Source organism: Balaenoptera acutorostrata, chromosome 8 (assembly GCF_949987535.1).
Source record: "Balaenoptera acutorostrata chromosome 8, mBalAcu1.1, whole genome shotgun sequence".
NCBI lineage: Eukaryota > Metazoa > Chordata > Mammalia > Artiodactyla > Balaenopteridae > Balaenoptera > Balaenoptera acutorostrata.
The window spans coordinates 49723014-49741614 of record NC_080071.1 but is presented as its reverse complement, the minus strand read 5'-3'; the positions used below and the strand labels follow the sequence as shown (position 1 = coordinate 49741614).

At 35.4% G+C, this 18601-nt stretch overlaps 1 protein-coding gene across 1 annotated transcript; it reads left to right on the top strand.

Moving 5' to 3' along the window:
- Positions 1 to 8761: 8761 nt before the first annotated feature.
- MSTN (myostatin) lies at positions 8762 to 15204 on the top strand. The gene is made up of 3 exons (XM_057551429.1): positions 8762 to 9247; positions 11080 to 11453; positions 13505 to 15204. Exons 1-3 carry the CDS (start codon positions 8875 to 8877, stop codon positions 13883 to 13885), a joined length of 1128 nt encoding a protein of 375 aa, XP_057407412.1. The 5' UTR covers positions 8762 to 8874; the 3' UTR covers positions 13886 to 15204.
- The last annotated feature ends 3397 nt before the right edge of the window (positions 15205 to 18601 follow it).

Genomic DNA, 18601 nt, shown 5'->3' with positions numbered 1-18601 from the left:
AAATATATAATTCAAAATAGCGAAAAATGAGTTTGACAGAAGTAGTAATGTTCTGTAACGAAAGGCTGACCCCTAATATCTGAGCAAATGGGTATACAAAGTACTTTTAGTCAGTAGACACTAAAACCCCTACACTAATTGCCAAACTCAGGTCACTGGGTCTTTCAGTTGCCAAGCCAGACTATGGACTGGGTCCAAGAACAAAGGGCACCACTGTGGCGTTGACCCAGGAAATTGGGCACTGACCCTATTTGTTAATTTTAGAATATTAAAAAAATTCCTAACTCAATATAAAAGAAGTACTGGTGCTTCCAAAGTATTTCAATGCCAATTGCCTTTGTGAATCAAATAAACTGTTTTTAATTTAATTCTTATTTAAGTCATGTAACCTTTCTCTGGACCTCAGTTTCTCCATCTGTTCAGGAGTACATTAGATATGATAATCTACTAGAATTCAATTCTTTTTCCTTAGACAAAAAGCATCTTTTTTTTTCCTGTCTCTAGTTCTTGGCATAGTCTCTATCACAAACCAGGTGCTCAGTAAATGTTTAATGAACAAATAAATGAATAAATAAACAAATGAATAAATTTTTAGAGAGGTCTTTCTAGGAATTTACAAAAGAATTTGGAAACAGAATGCCTCTGAAAGCCAATCTTCTGCGAATTATGAAAAACAATGCTTTAGGCAATTCCAAGGAAATAAGAAAACATTTTCTGAATACTCTTGAAAAGAACTGAATTCTTTCATGGCTATCACTACTTCCAAGTCACTAACTGAGTAAAGAGGGAGTTAATTTTTTTAAAGTGTTTTAAGACTTTAAATTTTAAAACTAAATCTAAAAAAAACTAAAAAAATTTTTTTATGTGCAGAAACATACTCTGTATTGAGTCAATGGTTCCCAAAGTTCCCCCAGAACAAAACCCTGAAAATTGCAAGATTTTCTCTTGGGGAGTGGTTGTTTGATGGAAGGCTTATCTTAATAATAAGGGAGGGTAAAGATTTCAAAACTAAAGGTGTAATTGTGCCAATTCAATCTATATTTCATCTGCTCCAGAAATCACGTGCTTGTTCTAAAATAAACAAAACCATCATGAAGGAAATCAGTCATCCAAAATAATGAAAATGAACTCCTTATACTCTGTTTCTCATCTGTAAATTTTTAAAATTTTACTTCATTAAACTTGGGGACAAATGTATAACTGCAGGCAGAAATTTCTGTGCCTTCTTAATCCAGAGAGGTGGGCAATGGTGTGGAAGTTTAGACCAAAAGTGAGCATGTAGATGTAGCAAATTTGACAGCCCAACTAGAGACTGCTATATATTATATCAGGGAATTTGAGACATCCCTGCCTGCTATCTCACTGCATGTACATTCAACATAAAGAAAAATAAAATTCAAGTCCAGCAAAAGGGGCTAAAATTAGTGAATCACAGACTTTTTCCAGACACCAGCCACTGCCTTTGGGCAAAGGACTTAAGTAGCTGTGCTTACTTGCTATTAATAGAATAAAGAAATTATTTGAGCCAGGTCCTCAAAGCTTGAATAATATAAAGATTCATTCTCAAGGAAAAACAATTTTTTCGAGAACTCTCATAGATAAAAGTCAACCCCTATCACTTTAGATGACACTTGAAGCCAACTTGATTATAGTAAAAAACTCAATTGTAAACACTTTTTAAAATAACACTGTAGACACTGTATTTGTAGACACTGTATAAAATGAAGACATCAAAGATGTAAGGTGGCTATCTGGATGATCCAGAATATACATCAAAAACTAGGTTTTATAATGATACAAATGAACCTATTTACAAGACAGAAATAGAGTCACAGATGTAGAAAACAAATTTATGGTTATCAAGGGGGAAAGGGGGAGGAGGGATAAATTGGGAGATTGGGGTTGACATATACACACTACTATATACAAAATAGATAACTAGTAAGAACCTACTGTATAGCACAGGGAACTCTACTCAATACTCTGTAATGACCTATAGAGGAATAGAATCTAAAAAAGAGTGGATATATGTATATGTATAACCGATTCACTTTGCTGTACAGCAGAAACTAACACAACATTGTAAGTCAACTATACTCCAATAAAAATTAATTTTAAAAACTAAGTATATATTTTGAAATTACTTATGGAACTCATAGACACCCCTGGGAAGCTAAGGAACTTAGTTGGAAAGAGCATTCTGGGAAATAGGTTGATTTCTGGCCCACCTGGGCTGGCTATTCAAGGAGCTATGCCTTGGGGTAAACTGAGGCAATAAATTCTATCCCAGTTTCAGGGGAAAATGCCTTCCTGCTGGTATAAGGAGAAAGCAGGGAGAGAAGGAGTACTTTACAACAAAGAATATGGATAAGGAGGAGACTATAACACACATAATCAGTTCACAGTCTCCCTACCGGGTCAAGGCAAAGAAGATTGTTCAGCCTTTGCCTTGCCTACACACACACACACACACACACACACACACACACACACACACACACACACTGCCCTTCTGAGATTTCTTTTCTGCTCTCTGGCTGCTTTTGACTCAATTTGAACTAAATAGAACCTGTGTTGGGTAACGGCTCTGGTAGTCTTAAATAGTGGTGTCACAGTGAGCATGGTCACTCCCTAGCAAGGTCTTGTTAATAGCTACACAGTGTCTCTGCATAGTCACAGATCATTGAATGCAAAAGTTCTAGTGGAATGTTAGAGTGTTCGGTGCGCTAGCACAGAACTGCTAGAGGTGGCAAGGACACACAGGGACCTCCCAGTAGTGGTACTCTCTACGAGGGCGAGTAAGAGGGAACCCAATAGAAATGTTATGAACCACAGAGCAAACCGAAAACACAACAAGAGCCATTTAGAAAGTCTATAAATATAAACATAACAGGGCTTCCCTGGTGGCGCAGTGGTTGAGAATCTGCCTGCCAATGCAGGGGACATGGGTTCGTGCCCTGGTCTGGGAAGATCCCACATGCCGCGGAGCAACTAAGCCCATGAGCCACAACTACTGAGCCTGCGCGTCTGGAGCCTGTGCTCCGCAACAAGAGAGGCTGCGATAGTGAGAGGCCCGCGCACCGCGATGAAGAGTGGCCCCCGCTTGCCACAACTAGAGAAAGCCCTCGCACAGAAATGAAGACCCAACACAGCCAAAAATAAATAAATTAATTAATTAAAAAAATATATATATATAAACATAACAATATATTATGAATATAAAAGTATACCTACTGAAAAATTAGGAAGTTGAACTTTCTTGTATTTAAGGAGACATTCATTCATTTATTGGTTCAGTTATCAGTAAACACATTTGAGAATTGTAATAATCTATATAATTAACACTAACACTAAGTCTTTTGGGTCTAGTCTCTTTTTTCAATGGAAAAAAGAGGAAGCAAAATTATAACTTAATTTTTATTCTTTGTATTTCAAATGTATAATGAATAAACTAGAGTTCCCACTTTGGAAAGGAAGGAGGAGAGAAATCACATTTTGAAGCTTTCCTGAATTAATACTACCTCTAAAGGACAATGGAATGCAAACGTTTTGTTAACTGGGACATTATTATGACACACTGCCATAATATGAATGTTATCACCTCAAGGCTGACCTGAAAACCAACTAAAGAAATCCCTCAAGACCAGATTGCAGCCTACACCCTAGAATTGACAAATGTTGTGCAAATGTCCTCTAGAGAACCTACAAGTTAGTAGTTGGTGATTATAAAACAATAAAATTTATATTTCTGCTCTTGGCAATAATTATGTATCAGTAAATAAATACACAGTGTCTAAAAATAACCATGTTTGAGGTCTCATTAAAAGTATAACTATAGATATTAAGATGAGGGGACTTCAAGTTAGAGGGAAAAAATTCAATTGAAGCAGTATAAAATGTATTACTTTGGGGGAAAGTGTGGTCTGGGGATCCCTGGAGTGAAGACCCTTTCAGAGAGTCTGTAGAGTAAAAACTATTTTCATAACAATGCTAACATTTTCTTGCTACTCTCATTTTTTCTTATATGTATAGTGGGGTTTTTCCAGAGGCTCCATGATATGTGACGACATCATCACTCTGTCAGCAAATAGAATATATGCTTGCATACGTCTATATTCTAACATTTCTCATTTTTAATTTATAATATGTTAAATATTGATAGATATGACCCACACAAACAAAAGCTTTTGAGGATCCTAAATAACTTTTCAGAGTAAAGGAATCTTGAGACCAAGAAGTGTGAGAACTACTGTTTTAGGTGATACACCTCAAGTTAAACGGCCCAGCTCATCAAATTTCTTCCTGTTTTATATTGAAGAGACTAGATTGTAGGCTTCACGAAGACAGTGACTGTTTCTGTCTGGCTCACTGTTTTCTCCTCAGAATCTAGCATGGTACCAGGCACATAATAGGCATTAGAATATTTCATAAAATAATAAATGAATTAATACAGTTAACACTGAAACAGCGCAGGGGTTAGGAGTGCCAACTGGTCTTCCAGTTGAAAATCTGTATATAACTTTACAGTCAGCCCTCCATATCCAAGGTTCTGGCATCTGAGGATTCAACCAACTACAGATGGTGTAGTACCATAGTACACATTTAGCGAAAAATGTGCATATAAGTGGACCCTCTCAGGTCAAACCCGTGTTGTCCAAGGGTCCACAGTACATACATACATGCATACATGCATTCATAAATGACGGCTTTGCCAAATGACTTATTCAAGGTCACATAAAATGTCAGCAACAAACCCAGAACTATATTCCAGATTTCCTGTCTGCTATTCCTATACTGCTACTCCCTGGCTCAAGGATACTTTTGTTTTTGTTCATTTTTGTTCTGTAATCTATTGAAAGCATGGATAATCAGGTATTGCCACTGTGAGATGACTACCTTTCTCATGCTGTTATGTGAGTTGAGCACTATACAATTTTTTTCTGCCTTAAGCATAATCAGAACAGTGTGATACCAAAGGGCTATCATCACAAGGAAGTGGCAAGAGTGATCAGATAAAATACAACTTTCTGTTTTTTTCCCACAGCAGAGTTGAATTTTTCATGATTCAATCTTATTCTAATTCCTAGTCTCCTCCTTTCTTTGGCCACATCATTAAACTTCTGGCAAGCTTTTACGTTAATGCACTCAGTAGTTCCCAGACTGCAAAGAGTAAAACCATAAATGTTTTTTGGGAAATATGCCTTATACTCTCAAAGTTGTTTTGAAACATCCCCCCCTGGTATTTGTAAGAGAGAAGAGAGAAGTTTGCTTCCTACCTTACTTATGGTTATAGAAATGTAAGGCCCACCCAGGACAAAGAAGAACAGTGGGAAAGAAAAATACAAGTCTTGTGAAGAGGTGAACTGGCCACCTAAATTGACTCCTGTGAGAAACTGCTTTCAAAGATGGCAAACCTAAGACAAAGCCAATAAGCTGGTCGACCATGCCCTCCCATCAACTAGAAGGAATTCTCTACTCACTCATCCTAATGACACAGTCCTGTCTTCATGAAAGCAGCCAAAGCCAGGCCTCCAGCGGTCAGACCACAGTGAAGGTTCCTACTGCTGGTGAACCTTCCTGCTCTGGGGCCTTGGGAAGGTTGTTGTCACTGACACTGGAGAAGGAATATATGTTCTTGAAACTTCTTGAGGACCTCTTAACTCATTCATTACTGATGTCTAGAGGCACTGATTGAATATAGTTGATTCTCAATATTCATAGTAGTTATGTTCTATCAAATCACTGCCAACACTGAATGAGTGATTACTGAGCCACTGCTCCTAGGGGAAACACAAGGTTACATCCTGTCAGCATCTGGTCACATTTTCATCAACCAATCAATATATAACCTTGCTTTATGTGCATTTCTGTTTTAAAATATCTTATTTAATATATATTGCTGATTCATTAACATTGGATTCACAGCCAGAAGCCCTATAACTGAAGCCTGAACAAAGCTTACATAACACACATATTTTTCCATAAGGAAATTTTTTCCCTAAGTTCTATCACAACCTTCTTTTTCAAAAATTGTGGTAAAACATACATAACAAAATTGACTATTTAACCATTTTTAACTGTACAGTTCAGTGGCATTAAGTACATTTACACTGTTGTGCAACCATAAGCAACATCCATCTCCAGAACTTTTTGATCTTCCCAACTGAAAACTCTATCTATTGAACAGTGGCTTTCCCCCATCGCACCCCACCCCTCCTCCAGTCCCTGGCAACCACCATTCTATTTACTTTTCATCACAGCCTCCCTGTGCCTAGGAGCACAGCACTTCAGCACTATGCTTGGGGGCCACTTTGAACAGCAGAGTCACCCCCAAAAAAACACACAAAAATGTGAAAAAAAAATGGTGCTATATAGATTGCAAAAAGGGCACTTATTAAGCATGAGGGCTGAAACAAGGCGGAGAATTGCCTTGGTTGACCTGAACTGGGATCCTGTGTATTGGAAGCCTCAAATTTTTCGCTGCTCTGTGCATGTGTGTGAATGACTATAAAAGCGCTACGAGTATTGATTACAGAGTAAAAAATGAGTTTCGGCAATGAGACAAATTTGCAAACATGGAATCCGTGAGTAATGAGCATCGACCATGTGGAAATGACGACCTTTGTTTCCTCTATTCCAGGTAGTAAGAATAAACAGCTGAAATGTGCCTTGCGATAGGGCTGCCTTAGAACATTTTACTAGAGAGCTAGCCTACGTGAATTGATAATTGGCAGCTACAAACTGAAGCAGTTCTAGTTCATGTGGAGGATAAATTTAAGCATAATCTCAAACCCCTCTGCATGAAACAAAGACCAAGTGCTCAAGTACTAGTTATCAATCACTTACTGTGTGACAGGCAGAATACTCAGCAATTTACATGTATTATTGAATTACATCCCCCCCAAAACTCCATGAGGAAACTGAAGGTTAGAGAAGTTAAGTATCTCATCCATCATTACATAGTTAGAAGTGGCAAAATTGAGATTTGAACTCAGGTCTATCTGACTGCAGAACCTGAGGTCCCAACTGCTATGCAATTCTAATAGAGTTAAAAAAAAAAAAGATTTGATTTACTCAGAAGTATATAGAAGCATATGCTACAATCATTATAATATTACAAACATTTATATGCTGAAAAATAAATCTACCAAACAAATAAAACTTTATAAACCTGATCTAATACCGCTCCACAACAATAAATATCTGAAATCTTTCAGGGCATCTGGTTTGTGTCTGGTTTTCCTTAATCTTTAATGATGGGCAAATCTAATGCATTATGTAAGGCCATTTTTTCTCAAGAGATGTAGATACCTCTTAAGAATTTGATGAAAATGCATTAACTTTTCAGGCTACTGAGTTGCATTTTAGTGCACTGAGGCAGTAAATTAGTGTACAATGTGCAAAAGTAGTGACCTAAAAAAATGAATATTTGATATGAACCACTGCATTCTCTTGGAAAAAAAAGTAATGGATTAACTCTCTTAGGAGTCCTTAGCTTCCCCAAAAGAAGTAGGAAGAATAAATCTCCTGTGGCCTGGAAACAGCTTCTGTTTCTCGCTGGCTATGTTTGTTTAGCTCTTTAATAGTTCATTTGATTAGATCTTGTGGCTCCCAAAGCTAAGGTTGAGAGTTTGATCCCTACAGAGGCCACTTAAATTTAGAGAACAAAAAGCTCTATTCTCTGCTCCCAGACCTTACCCCAAATCCCTGCCAGGTGTCTGCCCTCTGGTCAAATGAGAAACTGGCAAAGGGGTGCAAACCTAGCACAGTATTGGGAAATAGAAAAATGGGCACCCTTTATTATGGTGCTCCTTTCCTTTTATGTGTCCACAATATTTGGATATAATTTATAGAGAGTAGATACTACATTTTTTCTTTTACCACTGGAAATCTGAGGAAAACTTCATTACCAGTCATAAAATTCATTATCTTAAGCTTATTCTAAGTTATTCTAAGCTTATTCTAAGTTCAGATAGCTGACATTATCCTCTTGGTAATAAACAATGAAAAAACACATCCTCTGAGCAATATTAATCTGCAACTTTGGGATAGGAAATAATAGTAATCAGTCAAAAACTGAACACAATTTTCATATGAATAAAAGATATTAAATTATTTAAAAATAATTCCATGAGCAGTTTAATATTAAAAAGTATGATCTTCATTATGTGTTAAGAATTCATTCAGGAAAACAAGTTTCTCAAATTATAGCCAAAAATCTTTTACTAGTATCACTATCTTAACTTTAAATTTAAAATTTAAATCTGTATTTCCCTAATTACACAGTACTAAAAATAATTTACTACAACAAATAAAAATTCTTTTACTTCAAATCCTTGCCTAAATAATATAAAATCATTTTATTTTTTGAGGAAAAGACATTTCAACTTTTTAAGTATGAAGTGTAAATTAAGATTTACTTATTTAAATTATAATTTTAAAGTTTCATATATAAAGATGAACAAGATCTAAGTGTGGTTTATATTATTGTTAACATAGATTTTAATTTTTCAAATGTCACATATATCTTTCATTATTTGTAGATTTATTTCTTTTATGAAGTAGTCAAATGAATCAGCTCACCCTTGACTGTAACAAAATACTGTTTGGTGACTTGTGACAGACAGGGTTTTAACCTCTGACAGCGAGATTCATTGTGGAGCAAGAGCCAATCATAGATCCTGACGACACTTGTCTCATCAAAGTTGGAATATAAAAAGCCACTTGGAATACAGTATAAAAGATTCACTGGTGTGGCAAGTTGTCTCTCAGACTGTGCAGGCATTAACATTTTGCTTGGCATTACTCAAAAGCAAAAGAAAAGTAAAAGGAAGAAATAAGAACAAGGGAAAAGATTGTACTGATTTTAAAATCATGCAAAAACTGCAAATCTATGTTTATATTTACCTATTTATGCTGATTGTTGCTGGTCCAGTGGATCTGAATGAGAACAGCGAGCAAAAGGAAAATGTGGAAAAAGAGGGGCTGTGTAATGCATGTATGTGGAGACAAAACACTAAATCCTCAAGACTAGAAGCCATAAAAATCCAAATCCTCAGTAAACTTCGCCTGGAAACAGCTCCTAACATCAGCAAAGATGCTATAAGACAACTTTTGCCCAAAGCTCCTCCACTCCGGGAACTGATTGATCAGTACGATGTCCAGAGAGATGACAGCAGTGACGGCTCCTTGGAAGATGATGATTACCACGCTACGACGGAAACGGTCATTACCATGCCCACAGAGTGTGAGTAGTCCTATTAGTGTAGAGCAACAGTTCTGCTGACTGCTGTTCTAGTGTTTATGAGAAACCGATCTATTTTCAGGCTCTTTTAACAAGCTGTTGGCTTGTATGTAAGTAGGAGGGAAAAGAGTTTCTTTTTTTTCAAGATTTCATGAGAAATATACTAATGAGACTGAAAGCTGCTGCATAATTTGTTTCCTTAGAGAGCTAAAAAGCTAAAAATAAAAAATAAAATGCTTGCATGTTTAATGTGACAACTATTAACATGCTTATGCTTTCACAGCTTAATACCACCAAGGTAAGGACTGGGAGATACTACAAGCAATGTGAAAAACTCGAAATTTTTTAACTACATGAAATTTCATAACTGCATTTGGTTGTCTGAAATATGCATTTATAATAACAGGTTTTTTCATAATAAAGAGAACAGAAGAAATTTGTAGATGTTGAAGACTGTTTGGGCATTTGCTGAACACCTAGAATGACTTCTGTTATTCAAAACTATTTCTCACAGTGCTTTTATGTTCTTCACAAATTAAAGTTATCTAATTTTGAAAGCTATTACAACACTGGAAAATATGAAAAAATATTTTTTATAAATTTAGTGTATTACTAAGAGCAATGATGAAGTAAACATAGCATGATAATAATCATGAGCTAATTATCAGAAAATGCTAAGAAATAAACATTTTAATTGAGTAGGCTATGGCTCACAAAGTCCCACTTATACCTTGACCATGGTACTATTGTTAAGAGTACCCGATCTGCATATTTCCAGGCAGGCACATGCTTAATAACCTCCTGAAGTATTATTTTACTCTTCATAGGAGGGAGGACTATTACCTGTAGTATCTACATTGCTTCTGGAAGATAATATACGTCATACCATTCCTGTTGCAGGCAGTTCAAAACTATACTCAAGGAAAGGGGGACAGGCACCTTAACAGAGAAGGCATGACAAGAAAGAGTTTTGTGCCGTATGTCTGTGATCTTGCGTTATAGAGTGCTTTACCCACTTTAAACTGGACTCAAAACAGTTTCAAAATATTGTTTTTCTTATTAAGTAATTAGGTTATAATGCAACGAATAATTTTCCTTTAAGACTGTGCTATCAGATAATCCTGGAGTAGATTTGCCTTCTTTATAAACAATCTTGGAAAACCAAAAGGAAAGAAATTTCTAAGTGCTTCTGCTTACAATGACAGCCTAGCCCTAAAGACAATGTTTTCTAAGTTTTGAGAGAGCCTGAATGCAACATTTAGATTTTGGGGCTACTTACCTGCTAGTTTTGTTCCTTTAAAAGGCTATCCCAGCACCCAAACATAACAGATGTACTATATTTTCTACTAATTCCTGAGGCTCAGTTGCTCAGTGTCTTGTCCCCAGGTAATTCAGGCCTGGGGGAAGGGTTCCTTCTTCCAGACTGATTGGTACAGCTGCTCAGTAAGTGTAACTACTCAGATTCCCAAAGAATTCTAAGTGGATGTTCCTCCACAGTGTCTCTTGTTCTCTCTAATCATCATCATCTTAAAATTTCATCCACTTTTCATTCCTTAATAGAATTTTCCTTAGTCCACAGTTCTCTGGAGAGGAAGTAGGATACTCCTAAACAGCTGAAAAAACATACATCTAAGAAAATCTGAAAAGCTATAGTAATTATTTTATTTGATAGTTTTCTGAGTTATGAATGAAATTCTACATTTTTTTTTCATTTTAAAAGACTAAATATGCACACATTATTCCAATAAACATGCTCATTGATTAATATGGAGGAGTTTATTCATCTGTCATGAAAAATGATTTCAGTAACCTTTTTTTTTCTTATTCATTTATAGCTGATCTTCTAACGCAAGTGGAAGGAAAACCCAAATGTTGCTTCTTTAAATTTAGCTCTAAAATACAATACAATAAAGTAGTAAAGGCCCAACTGTGGATATATCTGAGGCCAGTCAAGACTCCTACAACAGTGTTTGTGCAAATCCTGAGACTCATCAAACCCATGAAAGACGGTACAAGGTATACTGGAATCCGATCTCTGAAACTTGACATGAACCCAGGCACTGGTATTTGGCAGAGCATTGATGTGAAGACAGTGTTGCAAAATTGGCTCAAACAACCTGAATCCAACTTAGGCATTGAAATCAAAGCTTTAGATGAGAATGGTCATGATCTTGCTGTAACCTTCCCAGGACCAGGAGAAGATGGGCTGGTAAGTGATTACTGAAAATAACATTCTAAAAACCTTATGTTTTTATTCATAATGTGAATGAATAGTAGTGAAAAACAACTACCAGTTTCCTATGCTCATAAGCCGGAAAAAGGTATCTTACCCCGATGGTAGCCCTGTACCCAATAAAAGTAGGTGTCCAATTTCATATCCTATGAAACACTCTCTTGATACTTTTAGTTTGCATGAGGACTTAAAGAAAAAAGTTACACCATAGTCCTTAACTTCTTTAGGAATTCTTTTGAATTGGGAATGAAATATAAAGTGCTTTTCATTGATGTGCTATATGATTATATAAATAAAAACATGAAGTCTTCATAGTGGATTCTAGGACATACCCAACAAAACATTTTTTTCCCTAGAAGAGTGCCAAACGTGTTAACATTTTTTGGCTTAATAAAGTGGAAAAAAATAAACTCTAAAAATTATAATTGAAATAAAATGCTTTTAATTATAGCAACTAACTAAATACAATATGTTTAGATGTATATGCTATTAAATATACTATATTTAAGATCCCTCAAGATAAATGTTCCTTATTTTCTAGGCTGTTGATGCACTGATGTATATGTGGATTACTCTGTGAATTACCCCTAATAAAATTTAAAATTTCAGGGTAGTTAACCTGTACCACCCAGCTTATTTCTGAACTGTCTTACTATTCTTTTGCAAGAGTTTACTTAGGTAATGTCAACTAATTTAATATCAGGTCAAACAGAAGACAATGCCTTATATACTATAAAAATTAATAAATACCATTTAAAACCTAGTATAAATTAAGAGTTACTCACTCTTCTGGCTTATCTATGCTTGTGTTTACTTCTGTTTTCAAAAACTTATTTAATGTGACCATATCTTTTACTTCCATTTATTGATATAATTTACAACAAAAGATTATACTTGCAAGCAATGTGTTCTTTTTAGTTTTTAAATGGTCTTGTTTGTAAAGAATATATAATTAGTAAGTCATATCTACTTTAAATGAAAACATATTCTTTAAGAGATTATACAATTTTCCAAATGATCTATTTTTCTTTAAATATGCTACATAAAATGTTACTGACTCCCAAAATGATGTTATTATTTTTTATAATCTTAAATACCAATAATTACCAGGTCTATTTTGATTTTGATACAGGATAAAAACTACTATTAATTATTTAGGAATGTGTTCTTTTTTATAGACAGCATTTTAATGATCAAAGCTGGTGATGTGACAGACGTTTTATTTATTATTAAGCAGATGGTTAATACGATGTATTCCTCAGACTTTTCCATATAAAAAGAAAAATGTCTCAAATGCATGAAAAGATTGGGGCGGGGGAAGGATTAGCAAATTATTGTTTAAATATCTGAACAGAAACATTTTTCAGTGAAAGAATAAAGGAAATATTATCGTATCTTCTTCTGAATCTGTCCCTCCCTCTCTTGGAGTTGGTCGTTCCAACCCAATATACCTACCGCTACCTTCATCACCCTACCTTCCTTTTTCCCATTACAATCTGTACAGTGCTGGGTGGTAACTATTTTGGTTTGGTGTTAATATCCAAGGATCCCTGAATAAGATCTAGTGAATGGAGGATGGATGAGTATACCTACCCCTCCAGGAGTCATCAGACATATTTAGCCACCATATTTAACCAACAAGCAGGAAGAGAGAAGCTAGCTTTTCCCCTTCCTCCTTTCTTCCCTCCTCCCTTTCTCTTCTCCTCCCTCTCTCCCTTTCTTGCCATCAATATTTTCAGAGAATCTATTATGTGCCAGGCATTCGGATACTCAAACTGGGGAAAACAAGAATAAGCAAGACAAAGATCTGACCACAGGGGAATCTGTATTGCTGCTATAGTCTTTTGAGCCATAAGGGAAGTATCAAGCCTAGTGTAAATTAAAATTCTTTAATGCTGTGGCAACATTAAAACATAAAAACAAATGTGGCAGAAGCAAAATGATTAGTTTCTTTCTTCAACAACGAGTGCTTGATGTAGGAAGGTGTTTCAGCATCTATTACTAACTCTTCTTTCCTTTTCATACAGAATCCCTTTTTAGAAGTCAAGGTAACAGACACACCAAAAAGATCCAGGAGAGATTTTGGACTCGACTGTGATGAGCACTCCACAGAATCTCGATGCTGTCGTTACCCTCTAACTGTGGATTTTGAAGCTTTTGGATGGGATTGGATTATTGCACCTAAAAGATATAAGGCCAATTACTGCTCTGGAGAGTGTGAATTTGTATTTTTACAAAAATATCCTCATACCCATCTTGTGCACCAAGCAAACCCCAGAGGTTCAGCAGGCCCCTGTTGTACTCCCACAAAGATGTCCCCAATTAATATGCTATATTTTAATGGCAAAGAACAAATAATATATGGGAAAATTCCAGCCATGGTAGTAGATCGCTGTGGGTGCTCATGAGATTTATATTTGGTTCATAACTTCCTAAAAAGTGGAAGGTCTTCCCCTCAACAATTTTGAAACTGTGAAATTATGTACCACAGGCTGTAAGCCTAGAGTATGCTACAGTCACTTACGCACAAGCTACAGTATATGAACTAAAAGAGAGAATATATGCAACGGTTGGCATTTAACCATCAAAACAAATCATACAATAAAAAGTTTTATGATTTCCGGAGTTTTTTAACTTGGAGATCAAATTCCATTTATGTTCATATATATCACAACAAATGCAGGTAAATGAAAGCAATTCTCCTTGTGTTCTGGTGAATTAAAGGAGTATGCTTTAAAGTCTATTTCTTTACAGTTTCATTTAATATTTACAGAAAAATCTATATGTAGTATTGGTAAAATGCAGGATTGTTATATACCATTATTTGAATCATCCTTAAACACTTGAATTTATATTGTATGATAGCATACTTGGTAAGATAAGATTCCACAAAAATAGGGATGGTACACCATGTGCAAGTTCCCATTCCTATTCTGATTGATACAGTACATTAACAATTCATGCCAATGGTGCTAATACAATAGGCTGAATGGCTGATGTTATCAGGTTTATCAAATAAAATACACTCAGTTAAGTAATGTTTCTCCTTTCTTCAGGTGCATTTTCATACTCCTCCAAATGGGAAATGGATTTTCTTTAATGAAAGAAAAATCATTTTTCTAGAGGTCTGGATTCAATTCTGTAGCATACTTGGAGAAACTGCATTTACAAGGCAGCCAAAAAGTATTCATTTTTATCAAAATTTCAAAATTATAGCCTGCCTTTGCAACACTGCAGTTTTTATGATGAAATAATGGAAATGACTGATTCTATCAATATTGTATAAAAAGACTTTGAAACAATTGCATTTATATAATATGTATACAATATTGTTTTGTAAATAAATGTCTCCTTTTTTATTTACTTTGGTATATTTTTACAGTAAGGACATTTCAAATTAAGTATTAAGGCACAAAGACATTTCATGTATGACAGAAAAGCAAATGCTTATATTTCGGAGCAAATTAGCTGATTAAATGTGGTCTTAAAACTCCATATGCTAATGGTTAGATGGTTATATTACAATCATTTTATATTTTTTTACATTATTAACATTCACTTACGGATTCATGATGGCTGTATAATGTGAATGTGAAATTTCAATGGTTTACTGTCATTGTATTCAAATCTCAACGTTCCATTATTTTAATACTTATAAATATTATTAAGCATACCAAAATGATTTAACTCTATTATCTGAAATCAGAAAAATAAACTGATGATATCTTAAGAATTGTTAATTTTATTTTATAATTTGATAATGAATATATTTCTACATATATTTACTTCTATTTTGTAAATTAGGATTTTGTTAATCAAATACATTATACTTATGACTAAGTGAAATTATTTCTTACATCTAATGTGTAGAAATAATATAAATTATATTAAAGTGTTTTCACGTTTTTTTGAAAGACACAACAGTTTTATGTTATAATGATTAATTCTGGATTTTTGGTTTTCACTTTATTGTAAAAGTTTAATGATTTAGCACAAAAGTTTGGTTTAGAAATTTTAGGTCTGCTACTCTAGTTTCTCATGAGTGAAATTCCTGTTAAATTGGTTCTGGTCAAGTTGCTTTAAACATACAAAAGCAAGGGCTAGTTACATCTGTTTCATTTCTCTTTATCTTGACCTGAAAACTATTTATGTTTTCATAGGTTCAATTTCCAAATGCATTGCAGTTGGCAAGGGTATATGGTCCTAGAGTTACAAGTTCTACTGAAGCCACAGGGACACAGGGAAACTGCATCTTTTTCCTAGCACTTAATGATACTGGCACATTTATCTGAGTTTTGGGGGCAAAAATTTTCAAACTGAATTGAAAAATAATTATAAAGTGCCTAGAATCCACCCCTGGCCAATTTAATAGCTTAGCTCTAAAGCAGTGACTATGTCTAATGGGGGAGGTGATTAAAATTTTGTCTAGTGTTATGGTTCTTAAATAAATAATTTATAATTATTATAACCATGGAAGATATTACAGCAATTTACACTCATACAAACAGAGTGCAGTAGTTTTTCTAATTCTGATACTGACATATTTAACACTGACAAGGCTGGAGGTGTAAGGGAATTGCCCCTGTTGGGGGAGGAGCCAACTGCGGTGACGCGGTAAGGCCACTTTTCAGCTGTACATATCAGAACATACTTCTTCCAGGGCCATGAATATACATGACCTCAAAGTCTGGGTCAGCAGGCCCATTAGCACACCTTAGGCTCTGGAGCACAAATAACTGGGGACCTTGATCCCTACAGTGGGAACTGTGAGGAAGGAACACCCTCTGTTTCCAAGCACCCAGTTTCAGGACTCCCCAACCTTTATATTTACCCTTACCATGGAGCCCCAAGATCACATCACTAACCTCTCCATTTGGTAGCCCGCTTCAAAACCCATATGACCATGAAAGAAAGCATCAGGACCAATTTGCTTTGTGACAAGACCTAGGCATTTCTTTTTCTATTTTGCCTAGGTCCTAGGAATGGCAAAGGTGCTCTGCTATTCTGCCTATGGGCATGTCACTTTCATTTTCAGCACCCTAAGAATATTCACTTGTGATACGTGACACTAACCCCTGAAATTTTCAGAAAAAATTATGTAAAGTTCAATGTAGTGTATCAGTTTTAATATTCTGAACGTTTTGTAATACTTCTCATACTTCCCACAAACCTATGTTAGTTAAAAAAAATACAGTAAAAATAAAAACAAACAAAAAACCCTTTCAAACCCTATGGTTCCTTTTGTATTCAAATTGGTTTTTGCACTTCTGTAGAGAAATTTATTTTCTTAAAATAAAAAGGCAATATTTTGACATTGACAGTAGCTAGATTAGAACTCAATTATTCTATACCCCAAATGAAAACAAATCTATTTCACTATAAACCACCATATACTCATTTAAGAATGTCAATGACCCTTTTGGGTCTGGTAGGACATTCTCACCAGAAAAAGAAAACTCACAATTTTGCATATAATTTCAGGGAGCTCAGGGTCTTCTTAGAGCTCATTCATAGAATCTAGTTTATCTTCCTTCTTAAGATAAAAATTATTTATGAAGTAATGAAGTATACTTATAAGGGCCTGCTTCCCAATTAATTAGTTTTTTGTTTTTTTTTTAAAATTTATTTATTTATTTATTTATTTATTTATTTATTTATTTATTTATTTATTTTTGGCTGTGTTGGGTCTTTGTTTCTGCGCGAGGGCTTTCTCTAGTTGCGGCAAGCGGGGGCCACTCTTCATCGCGGTGCGCGGGCCTCTCACTATCGTGGCCTCTCTTGTTGCGGAGCACAGGCTCCAGACGCGCAGGCTCAGCAGTTTGTGGCTCACGGGCCCAGTTGCTCCGCGGCATGTGGGATCTTCCCAGACCAGGGCTCGAACCCATGTCCCCTGCATTAGCAGGCAGATTCTCAACCACTGCGCCACCAGGGAAGCCCCCAATTAATTAGTTTTAATCCTTAACCAATTGAATGTTTGAAAAGGAAAATAAATATCAAATCAGCCTGGATGTCTTAACATGGCTAAAACACTTGCTAATTATCAAAACATTCTATGTTTCTTAAAGATCATCCAGTCATCAACTGGCAAGTCTGTGATAGATTAAACTAGACAGCTGAATAAAAATCACTTCAAATTATGAACTCACATTCTTTTTATGTGTCAAAACCAAAATCAATAATCATCAGGGCTTCTGATGTCTGGGTGTCAGAATTAGGAGGGTATGAGATGATAATATTTACTGAGCACCAGATTTGTGCTAGGAACTTTCCTGACACGCTCAATGTAGGAGACATTATTGTCCCCAGTTTACAGAAGAGAACTCTGAGGAACTGAGACAATAGGAGGTACCTCAGTGGCTGGTCTGAATTTGAATTCAGAGCAGTTCGACACGATGATTCATTGCTCTGGTTACACCAATTCTTCAACAAGTCCTAATGAAAGAGTGAAACTATATTTTTTAATGTTTATAATTTGTAATATACCCTTGTATATGTTTTCAGCATTGGTTTCTGCAAATGTTGTGTGGCTGCATTTTAATGAGGGAGGTTAGAGTTGGTATTATGAGGTGGAAGAAGAGCAGGTGATTAGCAAAGGACAGAAATGTACAAACAGATAGAAGTGGGTCAATGTCATAGGATGTGAGAGATGGAATAGACCTTAGAGATCATCTAATTTACATATGACAGAACTGAGGTCTAAAGAGAGGGTTGCTCAAAGTCATAAAGTGAATTGGTTCAAAAACTGAGACAAGAGTTCTGAAATGCTAGAGTAGAGTGGATGGTGGGTCAGAGTGAGAAGAATGATTCCAAAAGACAAAATGCAGGAGAGCTAAAAACAAAAAAAAGCTCTGAGTCATGGTTTGTCAGCTGGGGAATGTCAATACTGGGCACTAACTAAAGGTCCGTAGGATTATAACAGTTTACATGTATCTTTTATCAACCTGGAGATTATCTTGGACAAATAGACCCTAATGGGAAATCTATGGTAGTATGTGATTAAAACCACTACTTTACTGGGTACAGTAATAAATATTGAAATAATAATAAATTAATAATTAATAACTTTCAAAGTCCCCTCACATTAATGATGTAATTTTATCTTTATAATGCTGGAAGTTAAGTAT